Genomic DNA, 26,657 nt, shown 5'->3' with positions numbered 1-26,657 from the left:
CCCCAGAGAGGATCCTGGTGCAAGCATGTCTGCCTCAGGTGTAAACTGCAGGAGCAGCCGTGGCCGGTTTGGCTCAGTGGATAGAGCATCGGCCTGCGGACTGAAAGGTCCCACGTTCGATTCCGGTCAAGGGCATGTACCTTGGTTGCGGGCACATCCCCAGTGGGAAGTGTGCAGGAGGCGGCTGATCGATGTTTCTCTCTCATCGATGTTTCTAACTCTCTATCTCTCTCCCTTCCTCTCTGTAAAAAATCAATAAAATATATTTTAAAAAAACCCTGCAGGAGCAGAGTGGGGAGGGGCACAGGGAGCTGAGGAACTGGGGGAGGCTGCTTGCTAGCAAGAACCTCTGACCTTTATTTCACAGGTAACTCATAGACAAAGATGATGCTACTTCTCTCTTGCAGCCCTCCAAAAAACAAAGTTCTGTTTCATTGTATTTTTCAGAATTTGGTTGGAAGTGGGGAGTTCCCAGTTTCCTCAGGGACAGGTTCTCTCTGTGTCTCGTATGACCGTTGGGGTCTGCCACCCCGTGTTCTGGGTCAGGCTTTGCTGCTGAAGACCTTGCGGGTCCTGGGGCAAGTCACCGAGCCTCTCCAAGCCTCCTTTGTCAATCACAGAGGGAGGAGGGAGTGGGACTGGCTGGCGTTTAGAGCCCCTGTAGCTCTGTCTGCCTTGTGCTTTGGGCTGCAAGAAGCCTCTGGAAACTGAGTCTGTTGATTAAGTGGGTTGGGTGGGTAAAGAATGAATAAGGGGACATGCAGCATGTCCTGTGGGTGCTGGGCACTTGTACACATTTTAGTGGACTTCTCCCTCCCAGTAGCCCTGGGATTAGGTGGGATTAGCCTGATCTACAGATGTGCATAACAAGGCTGGCGGAGATTCAGTGACTTGCCTGAGATCATCACTTGGTAAATGTGGAGACTGGTATCTAAGCCGGTGCAGGAGCAGGTGCTGGGCTGGCGGTTCATGGCAGGGTAATGGAAGGGCTGGAGCTGGAATCTCATCTCCCTTTGCTTCCTTTGTGCTCTTCTTTCTGCTGGAAATCACGCACTGATTGGAGGGTTGACGAGTTCAGCCAGATTATTGTGGATTATCCAGTTTCCTGTCTGAGACAAAAGAGGATTAGGGAACCCTGGGTCCGAAAGGAACCTTCCAGGCCCCTCAGTGTATCACTGAGAAAAGGGAGGTCCCAGGAAGTTAGGGGACCTGTTTCATGTCACCCAGGGAGCTGAGGGACCACAGGGGATGGGGACCACGACTCCTGGTCATAGGTGTTTGAAGTTGTATTGTTGTTAATGAGTTTTTTTGAAAATCTTCATCTGAGAGCTTTGAGATCATTTGATTTAGTTATTCTCACCTTCAGGCCCCTTCAGAGTGCCAAAGGATTAGAGTAAGACTCGTTGGACAGCTAGCTGCTGGACACCTGGCCTTTGGCAGGCACCTGGGACATGACAGCGGGTGGTAAGCAAGCCGCCTCTGAGACCTGGAGTCTCCTTGAAGGGCCTCCGATGTAAGCTGTGTTTCATGAGGTTCAAGCTCCCAGGTCAGCAGTCCCTTCCAGTGGGTGGGCTGAGGCCCACCCGTTCTCCCTGCGTGTGCCTGGCACCTAACTCATCCCACTGTAAGAGCACTTGCCACACGACATGTGGTCTCTGTTCTTTGTCTTCCCAACGAAGCTGCACGTTTCCAGGCCACAGCCAGCAAAACGTGGAACTTAACCCAACTGTGGAGCTGCCTCCTAGGGAGGTGGCTGTCACTGTCGTGGATGTGCAGAGATGTCCACCCAGAAAGAAAAAACATCCAGTTATCACCCAAAAGCACAGCGCAGCCCAGCCGGAGTGGTTCAGTGGTTGAGCGTTGACCTGTGAACCAGGAGGTCCAGGTTTGATTCCCAGTCAGGGCATATGCCTGGTTTTGGTTTCAGGCTTGATCCCCAGTGGGGAACAGGCAGGAGGTAGCCAATCAATGATTCTCTCTCATCATTGATATTTCTGTATCTTTCTCCCTCTCCAGTCCTCTCTGAAATCAATTAAAAATATATATATTTTTAAAAAGCACAGTGCAGGTTCTCCACCTTTTTCTTGACCCCTATAATGATAAGAAAGAATCATCCTAATACCAGGCTTCAAATATTCAAATGATCGTCATAGGAAAGAGGAGTTATAATTCTTCTGCAGGGTGGGAGAGCAAAGCCAGTGGCAATGGGTAGAGTTGGAGGGGAGCAGATAGCAGGCCATTCGAGGAAGAGTGTGCAGGTGGTGGAGCTGTCTACCTTCTGTGCCCTGTCATCGGACGTGCAGCACTTGGGAGCCCCTATCATCCTGTCTAGACCTGAGGTTTCTTGATTATCTGTCAAGAAGGAGTACATGCCAGGAGGCCTGGGGCCTTGCCAGGTTGTGGCTTATTCCTCCTCTAGGTTCCAAAGCTGTAGTACAATGTGAAAATCATCCATAGCCAAAAACACCTGTGAAAATAGTTTAATTGCCCCCAAATGGCATTATACCTGATTTTTGGGTATGCCACCCTGAACGGTGATTTTTTTAAAAGGGAAAGAGCAAAAGAAAGCCTTTCTGCAGTTGTCTGGGTCTTCATGCTGTTCTGTCTTTAAGGCAGCTGTCGAAGCTCTAACTGGCATGGAGTGGGGGGTGGGGGATTCTCAGGTTCCTTGCTTGCTTGCAGGGTCCACCCTTCTGCTTGGGTGCCTTCATCCGTGTTCACGGGGTTTTTAACGGTGATGAGAATGAAAGGACAGAGTTATGTGGGAGCCCTGAGCTCAGGAACTATTGTGGAGTGGATCCTCAGGACGTGCTTGCTGGAAAGTGGTCAGCATCCTGCTGTAGCCGACGTGTCTGTGCTGGTCTTTGAAAAGTTTTAGAGAAGAGCCGGTCCCCGTGTCCAGGTTGGCATTTCCTGCTTGAGGTTGGTCCCTCTGGTCTCTCTCTCTGGCCAGTGCTCACCCTCGTGCCCCTGAATATTGCTGCTAAGATCCAAAGTGGAGAAGGAATGGGGTTGGAAGCTACACACACCTGAGTTTAAAAGACCAGACGCTCCTTATCGCTGTGTGACCCTGGACATGCTTACGTCACCTCTCTGTGCCTGGCTTTTTCATTGATGAAAATGGGATCAGTAGAACCTACCTTGAAGGGTGGGTGGGGGCTTACATGAGGACCGTTGGAGAGTGTCTGGAACATTTAGAGCAGGTGTTCTGTACATGCTAGTGTGTTTGCTCACCTTGGGAAAGTGTTGCAGAGACGTAGAGGTAGGTCCCCTCCCCCCATTTATTTATTTTTTCCTGTCTTTTGTCTCACCTCAAACTTCCTTGCCCAGGTTAGGGGCACTTCTCCATAGCGTCCCACTCACCCTCAGTAACCCTCCTGTGAGGGTTACCCTTAAGAATGCATTTGCTTGCAACCCTGCCCCCTTCCCAGCTCATCCTCCTGCCAGGTACCTAGCCCAGCACCGGAAAAAGCAGCTCTTAGAAGGGAGACGTGGAACTGAATCCATTTTCAAAGCACCAATAGCAAATTGAATATTCTGGCCGGGGGCTGCTCTACTCAGGGACCAAGTGGGCAGGTGATCAAAGTATGGCTCTAAGCTGAGAGCCTTGGGAATGTCATCATTGACTGCTCATCCCTGGGGTTTACTCATGAATCCATTTAACAGGTATGTATGAGAGTCCTTACCCTGTCAAAGGCCGTGTCCTGGGAGCAGGGGATGTATCCATGAAGTGTCCCGAGAGGATCCCTGTCCTCGTGGATCTGTGTTCTGGTGGGGAAATAAAAAGTTACCATAAACCAGAGACGTGTGATGTTAGTCGTGAGTGTCATGAAGAAAAATGAAATAGCAAAGGCATAAGAAGATGCCATTATAGAAAAGTCAGTTAAAAAAGGTTTTTCCGAGGAGTCAATATTTCAGCAGAAGCACGAATGAAGTTTGAGAAGGGGTTTTGGAAATATCTGTGGAAAAGAATTCCAGGCAGAGGGAACAGCGAGTGAGCCTCGGGGTAGGTAAAGAGGCATAAGAAGGAGGATTTTGAAATGTGACTAGAAAGGTACCTGAAACCAGGTCTGGTGGAGACTCCTGGGCTGTGGGGAGAAGTTTGGGTTCTGTTCTAAGTTGGAGGTTTTGAGGAAAGAGCTTACTTGCTTCAGCTTATTCTTTTAATTGATTTGATTTTTTTAAATTGCCACAGGGTAAAATTGACTTTGTCTTGGTGTTCAGGTCTATGACTTTTAACAAATTATAGATTCATGGGACTACCAACACCACAATGAGGACACAGAATGGTTCCATCACCCAAAAACCTCTCTCTGTTGCCCCTTTATAGTCACAAAGCCCCCACTTCTAACATCTGACACCTAGTCACTTTCATCACTAGTGTGTTGTCTTTTTGAGAGTGCCGTATCAATAGAATCATACTTTGGAAACTAGCTTCTTTCCTTAGCCCACTGTCTCTCAGATTCATCCATGTTGTTGTATCAACATTCACATTTGTTGCTGGTTAGTTAGTATTTCATTCCATAGATGTACCACAGTGTGTCTATCCGTTCACCCCTTGAAGGACACTTGAGTTTCCAGCTTTTAATGATTATGAATAGAGCTGCTATAAACATTTGTGAACAGCCAGGAGTTGGATTGCTGGGACCTATGGCAAATTTACATTTAACTTATAAGAACTGCCAAACTCATTTCCAGTGTGGCTATATAATTTTGTGTTCCCATCAACAGTGTGTGAAAATTCCAGTTGCTCTGCTTCCTTGTCAGCACTTGGCAGTTTCAGTATTTTTTATTTTAGCCATTCAAATAGTTCAGTGGTATCTCACTATGGTTTTAAATTTCATTTCCCTACTGGCTAACAGTGTTGAATATTTGCACAGGTATATTGTCCACCCTTATGTAATTTCTTTGGTGAAGTATCTGCTCAGATCTCATACCCAATTTTTAAAATTGCTTTTGTGTGTGTTTTTTTAATTGTTGAGTTTTGAGTATTTTTATGTCTTCTGGGTATCAGTGCTTTCTTGAATATGTGACTTGTAAATATGTAATTTATTTTTTTAAGGGAACATTCTGACAGCTGTGTAGGAAGGGAGCTGCAGTGGTCAGGGTGGAAGCAGAGGGATCGGTGAGTGGACTAGTGCAGGAGTCCATGGGGAGAGATGATGGCAGTTTGGACTAAGGTCATTCATGTGGAAGAGGTGAGAAGTGGTCAACATCAAATCTTTTGAGAGTAGAGCCATCTGAGCTTGGTGATGAATGGGTGTAGAATGTGAGGGAAAAGAGGAGTCAAGGTTGGCAAAACTGCTAGAGGGGCTGAGAATCTATAATAATAGATGTGTAATATGCTAATTAGACCAGATGTCCTTCCGGACGACCTTCCGGACGAATCCAGGGCTGCAAGGGAAGCCCGGGTCCTGGGTGCCAGAGGGAAGCCGGTGCCGGCAGCGGGGGGAAGGAAGGCCTCCTCTTGCATGAATTTCATGCATCGGGCCTCCAGTATAAGTATAATTTAGGCATGCTCTCTGCCCTCAAGTAGCTCACAGTGAAGTGAGAGGAATTTTGCTGTAAGGAGTTCACCTGCAATATGACCGGGTATGCTTGCAGAGATCATGTGGAAAGAATTGGGGGAGCACAGTTGATGGAGAAATTATCAAGTGTAAGGTTTGCAGGGCCTGCTCTCTGGGCGGCCACTCTCACACGTTAGTGTGTATACGAATCAGCTGGTTCTTAAAAATGCGGCTGGCTCGGCTCCCATCCCCGAAGTGGGCGGTCTGTGGTTAGCGAGCACCAGCATCATTCGCATTGGTGATTGGTCAACCACGGCCTGAGAAACCCTTGCAGGAGCTGGGAAGACTTCACCGAAGAGGTGACGTGTGAGGGGTGTCGGTGTTTAGTGGGAACTCTGACTTGGAGGAACCTGGGGAAGGGCAGCCAGGCGGGGGCCCAGGCGTGTCAGGGGAGCGGATGGGGAGGCAGGGACGCCCTAGGAGAGCTTCCGCTTTGGTCCAGGTGAGAGGTGACGCTGGTTTGGACTCTAGTGGCGACTGTGGGGTTGGAAGAAGTGGCGGGGCTGGAGGCTGTGTTGGAGAGAAGTCGATGCCCGAGTGTGGGAGGCTGGACAGGAGGAATGGGATTCCCCACTTTTCCAGCTTAACGCCTGAGGCGGGCGTCTGCTGAGGTGGGAGGGTGGGAAGGCGCAGTGTGGGGTGGGGGAGATGGCGGGAAATCAGGACGTGATACATTTAAGGTGCCTACGAGCTGTGCTTCGCGCCCTCCAGGGTGAACTTGCTCAGTTCCTCATTAGGTGGCACCTGGGCACTAGAAGCGCCGCCGGGCGGGCTGCCTGCCGTGGAAGCTCAGGCAGGAGGCCCGGCAATGGAGGTGATAAGATCGATGGCTGCAGTGCTCACAGCCTGGTCTCAGCAGTGGTACCTCCCCCACCTCTCCCTCCCTCCCTCCCTATCTATCTATCTATCTATCTATCTATCTATCTATCTATCTATCTATCTATCATCTCTCTATCTATCTATCTATTTATCCATCCCTCTATCTCTATCTCACTCTGTCTCCCTCTATGCCTCTGTCTCTTTATCTCTCTGTCCTCTCTTTGTGTCTCTGTATCTCTCCATCTTTTTCTGTGTCTTCCTGTCTCTCTGTGTCTCTCTGTCTTTCTCTGTCTCCCTGCCCTTTTCTATCTCACTCTGTCTCTCTGTCTCTCTGTCTTGCCTCTGTGTGTGTCTGTTTTTCTGCCTCTTTCTCTCCCTCTGTTTAATCCCTGTCCACCTCTGTCTCTTTTTGTCTGTCTCCCAGGCCCTATCTCTCTGTGTCTTTTTTTTCTCTTTCTCTGTGTGTCTTCTCTCTCCTCTCTGTCTGTCTCTGTCTCTCTGCATTTCTGTCTCTCTCTACCCCTCTCTGTCACCTGTCAGCGCTCCACTCGGGTGTTCCAGGTGGCTGCTGTGTCCCCTCAGGTTGGCCCTTCCTTTGCATCCTCAGGTACGTCCTAGGCCTGAGCGAGCCTCCCAAGGTCTCCTTTCTCTCTAGGGCAGTGGTTCTCAACCTTCTGGCCCTTTAAATACAGTTCCTCGTGTTGTGACCCAACCATAAAATTATTTTCGTTGCTACATCATAACTGTGCTGTTGCTACTGTTATGGATCATCATGTAAACATCTGATATGCAGGATGGTCTTAGGCGACCCCTGTGAAAGCGTCATTCGACCGCCAAAGGGGTCGCCACCCACAGGTTGAGAACCGCTGCTCTAGGGGGAAGGTTGCTTAATGGCTCCATGTGTTTTCTGATCCAGGAGAAAGGAACGGCCCCGTCTGGCTCCCAGACCTTGGCAGTGCTGGCATCTCTCCTTGACCCCGGGTGCCCGGCTCTGTCTCCAACTCAATGAGTCTGAAGCCAGACACGGCCCCTCCCCCAAGCCCACAGTGGCAGGTGCACAGGGCTCTGCAGGGACACAGAGCAGCTCTCTTAGTCCCAGTTGGTTGGAGAGCAGTCAGGGAAGCCTGCGGAGGAGAAGGGGGAGCTGAGTCAGAAGGAAGAACCAGCCCTGGAATGTGGGAGAGCAACGGGAAGTCGTGCCAGGCGGACAGAGCCCAGGCTCATGGAGCCCCGAGGCATCGCAGGCGATGGGCGATCCCTAGGCCCTGCCCCATGCAGACCTGGGTGTGCATCCTAGCACTGCGGAAGGGTACGCTGCCTGTGGTTAGGGCCGTGCTCGCCGGAGCCAGGTTGCCTGGGTTTGAATCGGAGCTCTGCCACTTCTCAGCAGCGTGACTTGGGCCTCGGTGCCCACTGCTGTGCAGTGCCGGTGGAACGGCATATACACATCTCATGAGGCTGGAGGGAGGATGGCGTGAGTGAATTTGTATCAGGTGCCTAGAGCAGTGCCTGGAGGAGCTGTGATTATTATGACAGGTCGACCCAGAGCACATTACTTATCCTCTCTGGACCTCAGTTTCCTCCTCTGTGAAGTGGGGGGATAGCACTTCTAGGCAGGGTTGTTGTGACGGTTGGGGACCATCCACAGGCCGGTCTTGTGCAGCCCCTGGCTCCTCAAGTAGTTTTGGTAAATGGTAACCGACACCACCACCACCACCATCATCCTCATGGTTGTTATCATACTTCCGTGTGGGCTCCCTGGCTTCTAGTCCTTGCTAGCGTACTCCCTCCCTCCGTCCAGCAGATGTCATGGAGCATCCAGCCTGGAGACCGGAAGTGAAGGCCACACATCTGGCCACGGTGGTCCTGAGAAGACTGTCTGCCTTTCTCTGGGCAGCAGAGTGTCACATCTGGGCTCCTGGGGGTCATGTCTGGGCTCCCCACGTGTCCCGTCCCTGTCTGTTCTGATCTGGTCCATGTCTCGGGAAAGCCACACACTGTTGTTGAAACTGGACCCAGGACCCACTAGGTTTGAGTCCCTTCTCCACCGCTGACCCCGACTTAAGGCCTTGGCAAGTCACTTTACCTGCCTGGCCTCAGTGTCCACATCTGTGAAATGAAGATGGTGTTCGTCATGGTGTGTATCTCGTAAGATTGAGAGGTGGGGAAGGGATGGCGGGGTCTATCCCTTCCCCACCTCCTGTGGGGTCTAGCCCGTGCACCTGTGAGATTTGAGGGTGGCCTGGCAAGGAGGGGAGGAGAGAGATGGCATGGGATTCTGGAGCCACTTAAGAGACGTAGGGGGGGAGGACAATGAGGGAAATGTTATCTTCAGGGTTTGAGCCTGACTGATGTAAGAATGAAGGGGTGAAGGAGGCCGAGCTTCTCACCCTCAGCAGAGGAGGGTTCTGCCCAGAGTGGCTCGTGTTCTACGTGATCACCAAAGTGGGCATATCTCCAGCCCCATTTAGAAGAAAATACCTAGGAACAATATTGTTAAATATACTCACAAAGTCACATTTGGTTTATATTACAACTAGAGGCCCAGTGCATGAATTCGTGCATGGGTAGGGCCCCTCAGCCTGGCTGGTGATTGGGGTGATCGGGGCCAATTGGGGCTGGCCGGCCAGGAGGAGGGACCACAGGAGGTTGGCTGTGGGAGCACACTGACCACCAGGGGGTAGCCCCTGCATTAAGCATCTGCCCCCTGGTGGTCAGTGTGCATCATAGCAACTGGTCTTTCGGTCGTTTGGTTGCTTAGACTGTTATATATATAGTTAAGTTAACATCACTAAAAATGACATTTTGTGTTCTGAAGGGCCTGTCATGGACAGCAGTCACAGAGCTCCAGGCCCGAGATTATCAAGGGCCTCTTTTAGAGTTTTGACATGGACTTTGGTTGAAGGTCTCGATGAATCAGTTTGGCTGGTGTGATTGTCAGATAACACGTGCTGCCTGGGGAGCTCTGTGCATTCTGTTTGTAAATGGGCAATTATTCCATGGCTAACATAGTTTTAGTTGCTTTACCATTGAGGTTAAGAGCTTTAATTTGACCCTGTTTGGGCATTTCTGTTTGGAAGTAGTTTGGATCGGGGAGGTGGTCTCGAATAAATGGAAGAATTCCACCTATCTCCATCTCTCAGAGACTTTCCTACAAAGTTTCCAACAAGGGGGAGGAGCTGTCGGTGCAGAGGGCTCGCTCCACCACAAATCCTCGCTCCCAAGCCCCAGTCCTCCTTGTCTGGGGACCCACAGTATGACACCTGTGGGAACCAGTGTTGCCCCTCACAGGAGAGCAAGGCCTGTGTGTGCGGTGAGTGGACTTGGCCTCTTCAAAGACAGCACACACTCTGGTGGAAGGCCGGCGGGTCTGTTTGTGGGGTTGGAGCCGCTCTCTGGCTGGGTGCAAAATTGACCTTCATTCAGGAAGGTGAGCATCTCTTAGCTCAGTGATGGCGAACCTATGACACGTGTGTCCGAGGTGACACGCGAACTCATTTGTTTGGTTGATTTTTCTTTGTTAAATGGCATTTAAATATATAAGATAAATATCAAAAATACAAGTCTTTGTTTTACTATGGTTGCAAATATCAAAAAATTTCTATATGTGACACAGCACCAGAGTTAAGTTAGGGTTTTTCAAAATGCTGACACGCCGAGCTCAAAAGGTTCGCCATCACTGTACTTAGCTCTTCGACTTGCATGGCCCAGCCTCTGGGTTCTCGGGCGCACCCTGGGTTCCCATGCGGCCTGTGCTCATGAATATAGTGTTGAAGCCTGGCCCATGTTGTCTCCATGAATTTTTTAACTTTTTGGCTTGTGCAGAAGGGGTGTTAGCAGCTGTTAATTAGCCAAACGCTGTTTCCTAATGGGTGAGGGAAAAGAAAATCAGCACTCATTTGAGCAGAGGATGGAGAGAGCGACAGTTTATGTCTTGGTGTGCTCACGTGGGGAGGAGATTCACTAGCAGATGAAATTAGATATTCCCTTTGCATGATTTCAGTTTTGGTTCAGCTGAGGCTGAGGTGTCAGGCACTGTGACAGCTGTTTTCTTGTGTGGAATCACACATTTAGTCTTCGTAAACAGAAGGTGAGAGGGCGGGTTGATTTCACTGCTGTTTTTAAACAGGTTCACACGACAAAGATTTATTGAAGCCCTACTATGTGCCAGGCACTGTTTTAAGTGCTTGGGACACAGTGGTGAACAAAGCCGACAAGGAACTCTGTTCTCGGAGGCTTGCATGTTATCAGAGGGAGCAGAGACTCACCGGCAGCAAAATAAATGCCAGTTATGTGGTTTCCAGGAGGCAGTGCATGCTGTGGAAAACAGAACAAGCAGACCAGAGTAGGAGAGATCCAGACGAACAGACGGTTTAGCACTGGGTGGCCAGGGGAGGCCTCGCTGAGAAGGCGACATTGGAGCAAAGATCTGAAGGAGACGAGGGCAGGAGCCATGCGGGGTTCCACAGGAAGTGTTTCAGCCGAAGGGGCAGCCGGTGCAAAGGCAGATGATGGGCAGGTTCCACCACTGGAATTGATCTTCTTCCATTAATACTCTAAGGCAGGGGTCCTCAAACTACGGCCCGCGGGCCACATGCAAATACAAATATTGTATTTGTTCCCGTTTTGTTTTTTTACTTCAAAATAAGATATGTGCAGTGTGCATAGGAATTTGTTCATAGTTGTTTTTTTTTAAAACTATAGTCCGGCCCTCCAATGGTCTGAGGGACAGTGAACTGGCCCCCTGTTTAAAAAGTTTGAGGACCCCTGCTATATGGAATGTGCCAGGTCCTGAGTATTAACCTATCCCATGTACCTTTGTAGGAGATCCAGGCGTTACCCCATGAAACTCCATGCCGTAGCCATCTGCAGAGCACTCTGAAGATGACAAAGCAATCCCACGTGTGGTGATGGGACTGCTCTGTACCCTGGTTACACGAAGGTGTTCAAATTCATAGAACTGTAGACCAAAAAGGTCTCTTCTACTCCATTGGCCTAACACTTAAGTATTTAGATAAGTCACTTCATGCATTTTATTCGGGTCTGCTCAGAGACCTGTGGAGTGGGAAGATACAGAGATTGCCCCTATTCCCCATGCCCCCTGCACATGCATAGCCTCACCGATTATCAATACCTCCCACCAGAACGGTACATTCTTTACAATTGATGATTCTACATTAAGATGTCATAATCACCCAAAGTCCATAATTTACATTCTGGTTCACTCTTGGGGTTGTCCTGTCTGTAGATCTGGACAAATGTATGATGACATATATCTGTCATTATGGTAGCAATCCCTAACTTTTCTGGCTCCTTCCAGTGTTTTCCACACAGTAACCAGATGGACTGGATTATCTCTCTCTTGTTTATAGTCCTCCAATAGCTTACTTTCACACTTGGAGTGACATAAAAATTATTTTCAGCATAATTGCTTCATGATCTGGCCCATCTTTACTTTTCTAAACATCCTATATAATGAAGAGCTAATATGCTAATTAGACCAGATGACAGAACGACCAGTGGGCAGGGCCGAGGGGCCATGGGGCTGCGAGGCAGCCGGGGCTGGGAGGGCTGAGCCCCTTGCATGAATTTCATGCACCGCGCCTCTAGTTTTCTTATAAAAATCTTCTTGTTTCCTGGTTGGGGTGGCCTTCCTTTTACTCTTCAAATTGCCTAGCTTGTTCCTACCTCAGGGCCTTTGCATATGCACTTCTCTTTCCCCTCGTTCTTCAGGTGTCAGAGAGGCCTGCCCTGCCCCTCCCCGTCTTAATCTCTGTGACAGCACTCTGTGTATTTCTGACTCTTATCCTCATTCATAAATACTTGTTCACTTGTTCATTATCTGCTTTCCTTTACCAGACTGAGCTCCCCTGGGGCCTGAAGTGGGAGGAATTACAAGAAAAGACTTTGGAATTACAGGAAAGAGTTGTTCAAAGGATAATGAGGTGGTACTTCTGAGGGTGGGGAATTCCCACCAGTGTAAGGTTGACCAGATTTCCTAAAAAAGGGGTTGTTAAATAATCTCTCAGGTCCCTCCAATATTTTTAAAAATATATTTTTATTGATTTCAGAAAGAAAGGGAGAGAGATAGAAACATCAATGATGAGAGAATCAGTGATCAGCTGCCTCCTACATGCCCCACAGTGGAGATCAAGCCCACAACCTGGACATGTGCCCTGACCAGGAATCAAACCCTAACCTCTTGGTTCATAGGTCGATGCTCAACTACTGAGCCACACTGGCCGGGCAGGTCCCTCCAATTCTAACGTTGTATTTTTCTACCTAGTATTTAAAAAATGAAAGAGATTCAGTTCTACTAGTGACTCATTAGCTTCTGTGGTTCTGATTCTCTCCTAAGTGATAATTATAAACTTTGGCTAAAATGTTTGAAAGGAATTATTTGAGGTTCCCTGAAGAGAAACAAAAAATAGGTAGACTAAAGAGGGGATTTGACCCTTGGAAGAAGGGAACCACTAAGTGAGATCCACAGTTATGTGGCTCTTCCTCGAAAGTACTCCCAGCCCACATGGCACCGAGCAGCGCAACCACGGCAGAAAGGCGCGTTTTCATTGGTCGGACAACCCAGTGGACTGAGCACAGGCTAACAGAGAAGCTGGAAAATGAGGAAATCGGAAAAGACGCCCCAGTTCCGTGCTCCTAATAAGAGTTGCTTAAAATTCTGTTGTGGGTCAAGACCTCTTTCAGCCCATTTCTGCTTTGTATACTTGCCCACAGTAGTTAATGATGGGGTTGCTCTCCAGTCGACTTCCTGCTTGCAGATCACCAAGGCGAAGGCGGCTTCCTGGCTCGGGAACCTGACTCACAACAACCTAATTGATATTTATAGAACATTACACCCAACAACTGCAAAACACGCATTCTTTTCCAGTGCATATGCCTGTGACGCATTCATCAAGGTAGAGCTTATTGAGCTAACACATTAATCTCAATGAGTGTCAAAGAAGCCAAAGGGTTAAAGTCTTATAGACTATGTTCCTTGGTCACCAATGAATCATATCAAAAGTAATAACAATGAAATGCCTGCAAGCACTGGCATTGGAAAATTAAACACATGTTTTGATAGCATATGGGTCAAGAAAAAAAATAATGAAGATATTAATAATTTGAATTGAACACTAATGAAAATACGTGTCAGATTTCATAGAGGAAATGCATTGCTTTCAGTGTTCATATTGGAAAAGATGAAAGGTATAAACTTAATGATCTCCATTTCCATTTCAAGCATCTAGAAAAAAGAACCAGTTAAACCCTTAAACCCAAAGTAAGGAGAAGGAAGGAAGTTATAAAGAGCAGATATAAGTGAAATAGAAAACAGGTTGGTTTTTTAAAAGATTAATACAATTTATAAATTTGTAGCAACACAGATAACTCAAAAAGAGAGAAAAGACAAATTAGCTTTATCAGGAACATCATGGAAAATCACAACATATTCCACAGAAAACGAAAGGATAATAAAGGAACACTATATAACTTTATGCCAATGAAATCCAGCTAAGATGAAATGGACAAGTTACTTGAAATCTCATATTGGCAATTGAAATAACAAGAAACAGATAATATAAAGAGATTTGTGAAAGGGAATTAGTTTATTATTAAAACCTTTCCAACAAAGAAGAAAATAAGCCCTAGTCAGCTTTGCTGTTGATTTCTGCCAATAATTTAAGGGAAAAAATACCAATATGACATAAATCCTTTTAGGACAGAAAAGGCGGGAACCCTCCCCAATGTACTCTGTAAGGTCAGCGTCCCCCTGATACGTGGCAAAGACTTCGCCAGAAAAGAAAATTACAGACCAATATTTCCCATAAACATGGACACAGAAATCCTTAACCAAGTGTTATCAGGTTGAATCTATACAAAGGGATTCACAGTGACCGAGTAGAATTTATTCCAGGACTGCAAGCTTGCTTTCACATCTGAAAATCAGCCAACGGAAGTCACCACATTAACAAATAAACGATTTTTAAAAACATAATCTTCGCAATCAATTTAGAGAATGACCTGGCAAATCCAGCAGCCATTCATGGAAAAAACTCTCACCAGCTGAGACTACCAGGGCCCTGTCTCAATCTGATAATGCGCATTTACAGAGAACGCGCAGCTAACATCCTGTTACTGTAATGTGAGATATGGAGCATGTTCCCCCGAAGTTGGAACGAGGTAAGGTCTCTGCTTTCATTTCTGTTCTGCAGGGGAGGTCCTAGCTACTGTAATAAGAAAAGTGGAAGACATAAAAGGCATTAAGATTGGAAAGGGAGAAATAAAGATGTCTCTATATGTAGATGGCGTGATTGTTTAAATCGAAAATCTTAATCTGTAAACAAGGACTAGAAGCAATAATTGAATTCATCAGGTCAATATATTGACAATGATTGGAAGATACATGCGATTAGCAAACAAATGGAAAATGAAATAGAAAATAGTTTTAAAATATCACCCCCCTCCAAAGAAATTATTAGGAGTCGACTGAGCAAAACAGGTGCAACACCTCTGTACTGAAAATCATAAAACATCTCTGAGGGAAACTAAAGAAGAGTTCATAAGTAGGGACCTCTACCGCGTTCATGAAGTAGAAAATTCAGTATCTTTGGGAAGTCACTTCTCCCCAAACTGAGTTATAAATCTTATGTAATCTCAAACAATGTTCCAATAGACTTTTTCATATAAGTTGATTTTAAAATGTATTAAAAAATAGGAGCTAGGATACCCAAAGCAATCGTAGGAAAGAGAATGTAAGCAGGAGGACTCCCTGTACCTGATTTTAGGACTTTTATAAGCCACAGTAACCAGGGTGCTGTAAAGGTAAACATCAGTGAAGCATAATAAAGAGCCCAGAAATAGACCCATGTATGTACAAACCGTTGGTTCCAGCAGAGCCTCCAAATTCATTGGGGAAAATGCTTTCATAAATGGTGGAAAACTGGATAAGTGAACCTTATCTCATCCTACTCAGAAATCAAGTTTGGGTGGATTACAGAAAAGCTAAAACTGTAATGCTTCTATAAGAAATACTAGGACAATATCATCATCATTCTGGGGTTGGCAAAGATTTTAAAGAGCAGACATAAAAAGGACTAACCATAAAAACAAACTTTTTGTAAATTGGACTTTATAAGAACTTAAAATTTGCTTATCAAAATACCTGCAGAGCCCGGCCAGCACAGCTCAATGGCTGAGCATCAACCTATAAACCAGGAGTCATGGTATGATTCCTGGTCAGGGCACATGCCTGGATTGAGGGCTCAGTCCCCAGTGTGGGGCATGCAGGAGGCAGCCAATCAATGATTCTCTGTCATCATTGATGTTTTTATCTCTCTCACTCTCTCTTCCTCTCTGAAATCAAGAAATATATATTAAAAAAAAATTTGCAGGTATATGTAACAGATTTTATATATCCTATATAATAAACCCTAATATACAAATCGACTGAGCGGCGGAACGACCAGTTGCTATGATGCGCACTGACCACCAGAGGGCAGACGTTCAACGCAAGAGCTGCCCCCTGGTGGTCAGTGCGTTCCCACGGGGGGAGCACCGCTTAGTCAGAAGCCTGGCTCACAGCTGGCAAGCACTGCAGCAGTGGCAGGAGCCTCTCCTTCCTCTGTGGCAGTACTAAGGACTCCTTGGGGGATGTCCGACTGCAGGCTTAGGCCCACTCCCCAGCAGGCGGACATACCCTAGGGGGTCCTGGACTGCGAGAGGGTGCAGGCTGGGCTGAGGTACTCACCCTCCCCCCAGCTCACAAATATCATGCACCGGGCCTTTAGTGTTCTTATAAATATGTATATCTATACATATATACATATGATAGAGGGTGGCGCCCAAACCCCCTGATCCGCCCTGCTCTGTGTGTGACGGGGCGGTGCCCCAATTCCCCTATCGGCTCTACTCTGTGAGTGACAGGGGGGAGCTCCTCAATCCCCTGATTGGCCCTGCTCTGTGCGTGACAGGGGGGAGCTCCCCAACCCCCTGATTGACCCTGCTCTGTGCGTGACAGGGTACGGAGCCCCAACCCCCCTGATGGGCCCTGCTCTGTGTGTGACGGGGGTGGTGCCGCAACCTCCCTATCGACCCTGCCTTGAGTGTGACGGGGCGGTGCCCCAACCCCCCAATCAGCCCTACCCTGAGCGTGACTGAGGGTGGCATCGCAACCTCCCGATCCGCCCTGCTCTGTGCATGACAGGGAGCGGCGCCCCAACTCTCCAATTGGCCCTGCTCTGAGCCCAACCAGGGGCTGCACCTAGGGATTGGGCCTGCCCTCTGCCACCCAGGAGCAGGCCTAAGCCAGCAGGTCGTTATCTCCCGAGGGGTCCCAGACTGCGAGAGGGCACAGGCCGGGCTGAGGGGCCCCCCTCTCCCCCTCGAGTGCACAAATTTTTGTGCACCTGGCCTCTAGTGTGTGTGTGTGTGTGTGTATTATTGATTTTTTACAGAGAGGAAGGGAGAGGGATAGAGAGTTAGAAACATAGAAACATCGATGAGAGAGAAACATGGATCAGCTGCCTCTTGCACACTCCCTACTGGGGATGTGCCTGCAACCCAGGTACATGCCCTTGACCAGAATCGAACCTGGGACCCTTCAGTCTGCAGGCCGACACTCTATCCATTGAGCCAAATCGGTTAGTGAACTTGTATGTGGTTGTAGTCATTCTATACCTATACTCTTGTATCATGATCTTTTTATTTCCAACATGAATTTGTTTTGTTACCAAAAATCCTTTTTTAAGTCCCCTTTCTAATAGCCGCACAAGGTTTCACCGAGTGATTGTTCTGTGCTTCCTTTACTCAGTCCCGGGATTGAGCATTGAGATCCTTTCTAGGATATCGCTAGTGCAAAGAATGCTGGGGGACATACATTTGTGCAGGAGGCTTTACCTGGAACTCAGATTCCTTTCTTGGGCTAGAATTCTAGAAAGTGGAAATTGTGGGTTGAAAGGGTGTGCTCTCATTACATCTTTTCAAAAGCATGCCCCACTGACGTTGCCCCAGCGTCAGGCAGGAAGGGGCCGCGTCTGTTTGCTCCTAGGGGCGGAGGTCGTTTCCGCTCACGTGTGTGTTGGCTTATTTCCGCAGGTAATCAGAGACCGCTGACGCCGACCTGTGTGGGATTCCCCTGCCCTTCTGGTCCAAGACCCCCTACTCTGTCTCCTGGCAGCCTGTGCCCCGGCCTCTCCTAGACCCGCCAGGAGAACCAGCCATCTCTCCATCTGCAGCCATGAACTTCCTCCGGCGACGCCTCTCCGACAGCAGCTTTGTGGCCAACCTGCCCAATGGCTACATGGCGGACCTGCACCGCCCCGACAGCTCCACCAGCTCGCCCTCGTCCCCGGCCATGGAGCGCAGGCACCACCAGCCCCTGGCGGCCTCCTTCTCCTCGCCCGGGTCCAGCCTCTTCAGCTCCTTCTCCAGTGCCATGAAGCAGACCTCGCAGGCCCCCGCGGGGCCGGTGGAGCCTCCGGCTCCCTCCACTCCGGTTGTTCAAAGGCCCAGGGTCCTGTTGGTGATCGACGATGCCCACACAGACTGGTAAGCGGAACTGCAGGCCTGCCAGCTGCAGGCGAGAGAGGAGATGAGGCTTATCTCGCTCTGGTGGGGCTCGGTGAGGCTGAGTGATGCAGAAACCGGCTGGAGGGAGGGAGACGAGCATTTGCCATGTGGTTACAATGTGCCAGGCGGGAGGCACCTACAGGTCCGCAATCCTTTACCTGCAAATCCCAGAAGCTCTAGATGCTAAAACAGATGTTGTAATCCATTTAACAGCCAACCCTGAGCTGAAGGAACAGGAGACTGTAATAGTCTGTTTATACCATTCACTGTGCTTGGCCATATGCTTTGCTGCAAGCATCTCCATGTGTTTCATACGGGGTGCAGCCCAGAGCCAACTGGAAGCGTTATATATTATACACCCTCTTAGCTTTCTAAAGACATAAAACTTTGAAGACCTGAAATAGTTGCTTCACCTCTTTCAGCCTCAGGCATCCTCCCCCCATTAAATGAGGTTTCTACGAGATTAAAGGAAACCAACACAGGCCCACAGTCCTCACTAAAACCCCAGGGACCAGAGTGGCTGGGTGTGCAGCCCAGCTCTTACATGTGCTGGTGGCCTGGCCTCTTAACACCAGAGGTGGGTAGAAGCGACACTCCTTGCAGCCTCTTTTCATGGTAAGCTCTCCAGGGCAGAGACCAGACAGGTGTGCCCAAGGTCATCGCAGGGGCTGTTCCATAGGTAGTTACTGAGCACCAGGTGAGTGCAAGACACAGCCTTCGGGGCTCAGGTGGGTGGGGAGCAGGCCCTTCTTACTGGAGCTGCAGGTGGAGACTAGGTCTCTCCACATTTTGGGTAGAGACAGGAGATAAGTACTACTGGCCCAGGAAGTGAGTCCACCTGTGGAGACGTGGCAGCTCCCTGTCCAGGGCAGTTCTGACAGGCCACCTGCGGATGGCCATGGGGGTGCAGAGAAAGTTGCATCCCTGAGTGTCCAAAGGAGCCGTGTAGCAGGCACCCAGGAAATACGTATTGAATGAATGAATTCATGCACCCATTCACTAAGTACCCCAGACGCTCTGTCATCCTAACAGGCAGGCTGCACCCACATTCATCCCTTGAGAAGGTAGCTCAGGTTGGGAATGACTGAGTGGGAGATGGAGTTTACACTACATATGCAGTATAGTCACCATGGAAGCACCCTGAGCAGGTTGTGTCAGTCTTCCCTTTCTTGCCGAGAAACCACGTCATCTTAACCACAGCGGTCATGTGCGTGGCCCCGGTTCCGATCAGGTCTGTGTTGTCTTCCGTGCGGTGCTTGCCCAGGGCTCTTGTCACGAAGCCTGTGCATCTCTGCCGTGTGCTTATCTATGGCGAGCGCTGTCCTTCGGCTCTGAGCTCAGGGGCCGCTTTCTGCAGAGGTGTTGTCTCCGGGTCCTCTGGCCTGCGCGGTCTGTCGGCAGTGCACCCGGTGACTGCACGCCCGCATGGTCTCTGCAGTCCTGTTTCTCTTTAACCCAGTGTTTGACCTTGGTTTTGAGTTCTCTGCTGGCATAGTCAGGGTTGGCCGTGATTTCGTGATGGGTAGGTACTTGAAAACCTATTTGCCAGGAAAGCCACTTCCTGTATGGAGGCTGAGCTAATAAATGGCAGCACGGTGCGTGGTTAAGAACACAGCCTTCAGAGCTGGGCTCCCCAGGTTCAAATCCAGTCTCTACGCCATTGTGCCTCTATGACAGTGGTTCTCAGCCTTCTGGCCCTTTAAATACAGTTCCTCATGTTGTGACCCAACCATAACATTATTTTCGTTGCTACTTCATGACTGTAATGTTGCTACTGTTATGAATCGTAATGTAAATATCTGATATGCAGGATGGTCTTAGGCGACCCCTGTGAAAGGGTCGTTCGACCGCCAAAGGGGTCGTGACCCACGGGTTGAGAACCACTGCTCTATGACCTTTGCAAGTTACTACACCCAAGTGGGAGTGATAATAATACCTACCTTGTAGGGTTAATAAGTGTAAGTAAGATTAAAATCTGAGTTAATACAAAAGTGCTGATAGACAGTAATGCTATTTAAGGATATATTGCCCTAGCTGGCGTGGCTCAGTGGATAGAGCGTCAGCCTGCAGACTGAGGGGTCTTCGGTTCGATCTGGTCAAGGGCACATGCCCAGGTTGTGGGCTCCATTCCCAGTGTGGGGCATGCAGGAAGCAGCCGATCAATGTGTCTCTCTCCCACTGATATCTCTCTGTCACTCCCCCTCCCTTCCACTCTCTCTAAAAAAAATCAATGGGAAAAAAAAAAATAAAAAATCAATGGAGCCCTGACTGGTTTGGATCAGTGGATAGAGCGTCGGCCTGCGGACTGAAAGGTCCCAGGTTCGATTCCAGTCAAGGGCATGTACCTGGGTTGCGGGCACATCCCCAGTAGGAGATGTGCAGGAGGCAGCTGATCAGTGTTTCTCTCTCATCGATGTTTCTAACTTTCTATCCCTCTCCCTTCCTCTCTGTAAAATATCAATAAAAATATATTAAAAAAAAATCAATGGAAAAATATCCTTGGGTGAGGATTAACAAACAAACAAAAACAAAACCATAGCCCTGGCTGGTTTGGCTCAGTGAATAGAGCGTCAGCCTGCGGACTGGAAGGTCCCAGGTTCGATTCTGGTCAAGGGCACATGCTCGGGTTGCGGGCTAGATCCCCAGTATGGGGGGAGTGCAGGAGTCAGCCGATCAATGATTCTCTCTCATCATTGATGTTTCTATCTCCCTCTCCCTCTCCCTCCTTCCTCTCTGAACTCAATAAAAATGTAAAAAAAAACCCACAAACAAACAAACAAAAACCCACCTATGAAAGTGTCCATTATTACTGCGGGCTGTTGTAACCTTCTTGCAGCTTTAACCGTGTTGACCTCTGTCCTCCCCGTGCCCATAGGCTGGGTGATATGGTGGAAGGGCACAGTGAACGAGGTTGCAATGCAGTGAATGGCCTCGGTCTTCACTCCCTGTAACCCACGGGCATGGCCAATGTGTGAATTTCAGGCTGCACACTGGCGGGGGACACCATTTTGTCTAAAGGAATTTCTCACGTTGCATTTCAGTCATGTTCTATGCCCGTGTTTTAATCAGGTCTGGAGAACAGCAGTCTTCTTTTTGCCCCTCGGTGGGAAGGAAAGGAGAAGTGAGGAGCTGAGACTCATCCAGTGGCTGGAAGTTGGCTCTGCATCATTGAATGTTTGTGACAGGAACTCCCTGCCCGCAGACACAGCAGCTTCTCATTCAGAACTCCGTTTGCACTCTTTGCAAACTTCCTCTCTTCATCTCAATACATTCCCAACTTTCTCCAAACTGATGCCTGAGGCTCAGAATCCCAGTCCTTCCCTGCAGGTTCCTATCCCCACTCCCAAGAGTGGCCAGCAGGTGGCGGGCCAGCCCCACTGTCCAGGGCAGCTTTGGCCCAGCCTGGGCTGCCTTCCTCAGGCCCTGCCCAGCCTCCCCTTCAGTCTCCTGAGAGGGAGAGTCGCTGATGGGGGGGAAGCCAGCTCCCACAGCCCCTTTCCTCCCCCTTTGAGATGATAATGACAGTCCACCCTTTCTGGACTGAGAGGGAACCCACCAGGAGCAAGCTGCTCCCTTTTCTCCCTTCTCAGCCCCAGAACCCTGTCTTTCCCACCCAATCCGGGGCCTTCCTGCTGGCAGGTATCCCTGCAGGCCAGGGAGTTGCAGGAACCGCCCACTTTTCCCCCCTGGCAGACTCCAGCTCCCAGACTCTGTGAACCAGCCTGGGCCCCAAGGCTGCTCTGCTACCTGGCCAGTGACCTGGGGGAGGGGACTTTTCCTCTTCTGAGTAGAGGTAGAGGGGCCCAGAGCCACCTTTGCAGGGAAGCAGGACTCCGGGCTCAGCACTTCAAGATCCCACCACTTTGGGGGACTGTCCTTGGAGGGAAGCCTGGCTAGGGCTTTTGGACCAGCCCCCCACCCCACCCCACCCCACCCCCAGGCCCGGCTCAGGAGTAGGTGTGACCTAGAGTTGGTGCTGTCCTCTGGGATGAGCGAAGGTCAATCCATCTTGAGAACCACAAGAGGAAGGAGGAATAAAGAACATGGATTTCAAGCTCAGTTTTCTTCAGCCCTGCTGTCTCTGCTGCCTCTCTTACCTGCATGTCTCCAGCAGCTTAGCTGGCTTCCGACCTGCAGCCTTGGCCTCAGTGTGCTCCCATGCCCCTGTGCATCCCCTGTGTAACCCTTTGCTGGTGCATCATTGCTCTCAAGTTCAAATTCAAAGTCCTGGCATGTCTGCTCTCCCTCTGGTTCTGTGCCTCCACTTCCTGCCTTGCTGCTTATTCTAAAGGAACAGCAAACAACTTGTGCTTCTCAAACATGCCCCCTTTTGCCTCAGCATATTCTGTTGCCTGCTGCCTGAAATGCCCTCTCTATCTGGTTCACTTGGCCAATGTCCTTCCTTCCTTCAAAGCCTGGTCAGGTGTCACCTCTTCCGTGAAGTCTTCCTTGATGCACCCCATGCTGCCATCCGTGCTCACAGCCACCTCTCTGTATAACTTAACACATACCTCACTGTGCCATTGCTGCCCACATCACATTGTGTTATAATTGGCTGTTCGGTGACTGTCTCTTCTGCAAGAATAAGGCCAGTGTCTTATTCTCTTTTATATTCCTGGTGCTCAACACACAGGGAGTATCCCATTAGCAGCTGTCATCACCCCACCCCAGCCTAAGGGGTAACTTTAAGTGGGCATCATGGGACCTGAGATCAGCCTGCCTTAGGACTCAGCAGTACAGTCCACACAGGCCTGGGGTTTCTGTGTTTACTCACCTGTGTATAAACTCTTGGCTCTTGATGGTTCAGTGTGCTAGAGTAACTGTTAGGCAGGTATTTGAAATTGTTTTAAAAAAAGAGGCAAACTTTTTTACTGTTGCCCACAGAATGTACCAAAACTCTAGCTTTGATTTTCAAAAATCAAAACATTGATCATGACAAACAAAAAGATTGCTCATTACCAGAGCCTGGATGGGTTGTTGAGGGGTGTTGGGGTGAGGGGGGGCATAGAAGCAGTTAGGCCTGCGCTCCCAGCCCCTCCCTCAGGCCCTCTGGAACCCTCCCCTCCTCTGCCTCACCTGTGGCCTGGTTCCTAGAATGTCTGCTATTCCGTTCCAGCAATGATGTATCGTTACCGTCTTTTATTCTCCCCTCTCCCTATGATTTCTTTTTATTTTTTTTCTGTTTTATTGGTTGGGGAGGAAATGAAGATCTTTTTTTGTTTGTTTGTTTGAAACACCCCTAAACTACCGTCCTTCCAGACTACAAACAGGCTACCCTGTCCTACTAAATCATGCTAATGATTCCCATTAAAGTGCCTTGTGCATCCCCCCCCCCCCCCGCCACACACACACACACACACACACACACACACACACAGACATACACACACCCTAGATGCTGTCTTGTATCATCAGGAAATGTCTGTTGATTGAATGAGTGGTTTTGGAGGTGATGAGTTATTGGTATGAGTCAGGGGTGACCTTGGTGGCATTCTTACACCCCCCTTTTCTCTCTCATCTCCTACTCAGTCCAAGAGAAAGTCACAGTGGGCCCGGTGAGAGTATTTACACCACAGAAATTGGCAAGTGCTGTAAACCAGGGCTTCCGGCGCTCTCCCCAGAGAGCCGGGTGTTAAGCATTTGCCAGCACATCTCTGCTCAGCACTCCTGGGGGTGGGTGGGGAGTGCATGTTACAGGTGAGGAAGCACAGCATGGAGAGATCACACACCTGCTCCAGGAACCAGAGCAGGAGGAGAGGGGCGAGTCTGGGACTCATACGGGATGGGACTAACTTCTTTTTTTAAAATCTTTATTGTAGAAAGTATTACAGATATCCCCCTTTTCCCCCATTGACCCCTTCTAGCCTGCATCTGCTCCCTGGCCCTGGCCTTCACCACACTATTGTCTGTGTCCATGGGTTATGCATATATGCATATAAATTCTTTTTTTAAAGATAAATTGATACACTTTATTATTATTTTGTTAACATATTTTTATTTCAGAGAGGAAGAGAGAGGGAGAGAGAGAGAGAAACATTAATGATAAGAGAGAATCATTGATTGGCTGCCTTCTGCACACCCCCTATTGGGGATCAAGCCTGCAACCGAGGCATGTGCCCTTGATCGGAATCGAACCCAGGACCCTTCAGCCCACACGCTGATGCTCTATCCACTGAGCCAAATCGACTAGGGATGCATATAAATTCTTTGATTAATCTCTTCCCACCCCCCCTGCCGGGGTCCAACCCCGGCAGGTCCAGGGGTCCCCAAAGGTGTGGACAGAGTCGGCGAAGAAGGAATGACACAGAGACAGTGTTCAGTTGATCAGCAGCCTAGTCAGGATCTCCAGCCAGGATCTCCAGCCAAGTTTTGGTCTGGATCTCCAGAGAGGTTCTGCTTAGGATCTCCAGCCAGGTTCTGTGTCCATGTTCTCTTGCTAGGTTCTCCAGGTTCTCCAGCCAGGTTCTGTAGCCATGTTCCCTAGCTAGGTTCTCCAGCCAGGTTCTGTCCAGGTTCTCCAGCCAGGTTCAGTCACCAGGTTCTAGTCAGGTTCACTTGCCAATTTCTGTAGTCAGGTTCAGTCCAGGATCTTTTGCCATGTTCTCTCGTTCTAAGTTCTGTGTTCTAAGTTCTGTGTCTTGCTGTCTTATTACATCTGTATTTATACCAGTTGATTCAATCCTATCAATCTCTATTACAAAGGTTAGGGCGTTTCTTATCTCCATTCCAGGAAGTAAAGATTATGTAGCTTAAGCATGATTGTTCATAGTTAAAGTGATTAATTACCCGCCTGGCACTTAGTTAAGAGGTTTTATTCCCTCCCTAACTTCAGGGGAAAATCCCTACCTGGGGAAACACCCTTTCTCAGAGACCTTGGTTAAAACACATAGTGCCAAGAAGGTGAGCAAACATATTAAGAACAGTATGCCATATATGCCAGGTCCCTTGAAACAGCAAGCATGGACCGGCTCCCGGCACCCCCACCCCCCACCATTCCTCTGAGATTCCTCAGTCTGTTCCATGCTTCTATGTCTCTGGATCTATTTTGTTCATCAGTTTATTTTCATCAGATTCCACAGATGAGTGAGATCCTGTGATACTTGTCTGTCTCTAACTGGCTTATTTCGCTCAGCGTAATCCTCTCCAGGGCCTCCTTGCTGTGGGACTAACTTCTTTAAAGGCGTTGCAGACGGCGCCACGCCTCCTGCCGACCACTGCGTGGGGCTTTGGTGTTGGGCCCGAGGTAGATGCTGAAAGTCTGGGTTGAGACGTGAGTGACCGCACAGGTGAATAAACGTGAGCTGTCTGCAGATGGGGTCGTGTCGTCACCACTGTCCTGGGACAGACCTCTGTGCCTTTCCATGGCCAGCATCGTGCTAGGGGGTCTCCATCGATTCTCCAGTGGAACCCTCCCAACAGCTTTATGGAGTATGATGACTATTCCCATTTTATAAACAAGGAAAACTGAGGCTCTGAGCCCATAATCGAAATGGATGCCAGGGGCATCTGGGATCCAGCTCTGACCGTCTGGACTGCCCTGTCCTCCTGTCATTCTTCCCTCTCGCCTGAGCGCAGGTGCTGTGCTGTGCGGACAACACCGGCCCACTGAGCCCCACACGCGTGCCCACACCCGCAGCGCCCGGCACGTGAGGTGGGCGGGAGGGGGAGGGGAATCCACGTGATAGCCCGGTGGCCAAGCACAGGAACCTGTGACCTCACCTTACAGGAAAGTGCTCACCTGGAGCCAGGCGGCCCCGCCCTGCTGGAGCCCTGGGGTGCCAGGGACAAGGGGGGTCCCTTAGCCATCCTGTAGCTCCGGTGTGGAAATTGGCACTTTGTGGAAATTGCCCTGGGACTGCTTCCTGTTTATAAAGCACCAAGGCAGCATCGACAGGCTCTCTCTGTTCTTTCCCCTGCACTTTGGTGTTAAAGAGGAGACCTCCTAACACACGTCGGACATTTCCCCAAGAGGGTTCAAACGGGAAAGGGGATAAAATGCAGGATATTGGAGCTCGCAGGTGGGCAGGTGGGGGTTGAGGTCCCAGCCCTGACCCTCACCTGCTCTGTGGCTTCGGCCAAGCCGCTTCACCTTCCTGCGCCTCAGTTTCCCCGTCTGTAAAGGGGATCAGAATACCACTGCCTTCGCCTTAGCACTGAGCTCACGGGGGTGCTGTGAGGCTCCGTGAGAGCACTTTGCTTCTCTCCCTCATGGGTGTTTTCAGTGTGTTCAGTGTGACGCAGTCTTGTGCCTCCATTGTGCCACCACCGTGTCCTGGGAGCCTAGCACGGTGCCTGACACAGGGCAACATAGGATGGTGAGATGACTTGATTAATGAATGAGTGGATGCTCTTGCTAAACGCTGTTATCCTGATGGGAGACTTCAGGATGGAGAATGCCCTGGGGAGTGGGGGGAGTCTTTCCCTGAAAACACTCAGTGCCCTAGAATTTGGGAACCTTACCCGCTGTGTCCTCCATGCTATCCCTGGGGTCCCCCTCCTTCTCATCCAGCTGATGACCCAAAGGCCCCAGCCTCCATCTCGGGGGCGTGAGGACTGCGGGGTGTCTGGGCTGCCTTGAAGCCTTGCAGTGCGTCTAACTGGCCCCCTGGTGACCAGGGCATTCCGCTCCTCACTGTGCCACCTGCGGAGGGTTTGAACTCACAGCCGGCATCACCAGACGTGGCGTGGGGGGTAGAGTTGCCG

At 49.5% G+C, this 26,657-nt stretch overlaps 1 protein-coding gene across 2 annotated transcripts in view; it reads left to right on the top strand.

Annotated features, from left to right (window-relative positions):
* The window catches only part of SYN3 (synapsin III), a 388,952-nt gene that overhangs the window by 9,082 nt on the left and 353,213 nt on the right, over positions 1-26,657 (top strand). For both annotated transcript variants that reach the window (XM_036297700.1, XM_036297699.1), the window contains exon 2: positions 17,481-17,933. In XM_036297700.1, coding sequence (XP_036153593.1) covers positions 17,623-17,933 — 311 coding nt within the window. In that variant the 5' untranslated portion in view covers positions 17,481-17,622. The remainder of the gene's footprint in view (positions 1-17,480; positions 17,934-26,657) is intronic.

Source organism: Myotis myotis, unplaced genomic scaffold (genome assembly GCF_014108235.1).
Source record: "Myotis myotis isolate mMyoMyo1 unplaced genomic scaffold, mMyoMyo1.p scaffold_m19_p_3, whole genome shotgun sequence".
NCBI classification, from domain to species: domain Eukaryota; kingdom Metazoa; phylum Chordata; class Mammalia; order Chiroptera; family Vespertilionidae; genus Myotis; species Myotis myotis.
Note: the sequence above shows the minus strand (reverse complement) of the source record. Positions and strands in the feature narration are given on the sequence as shown.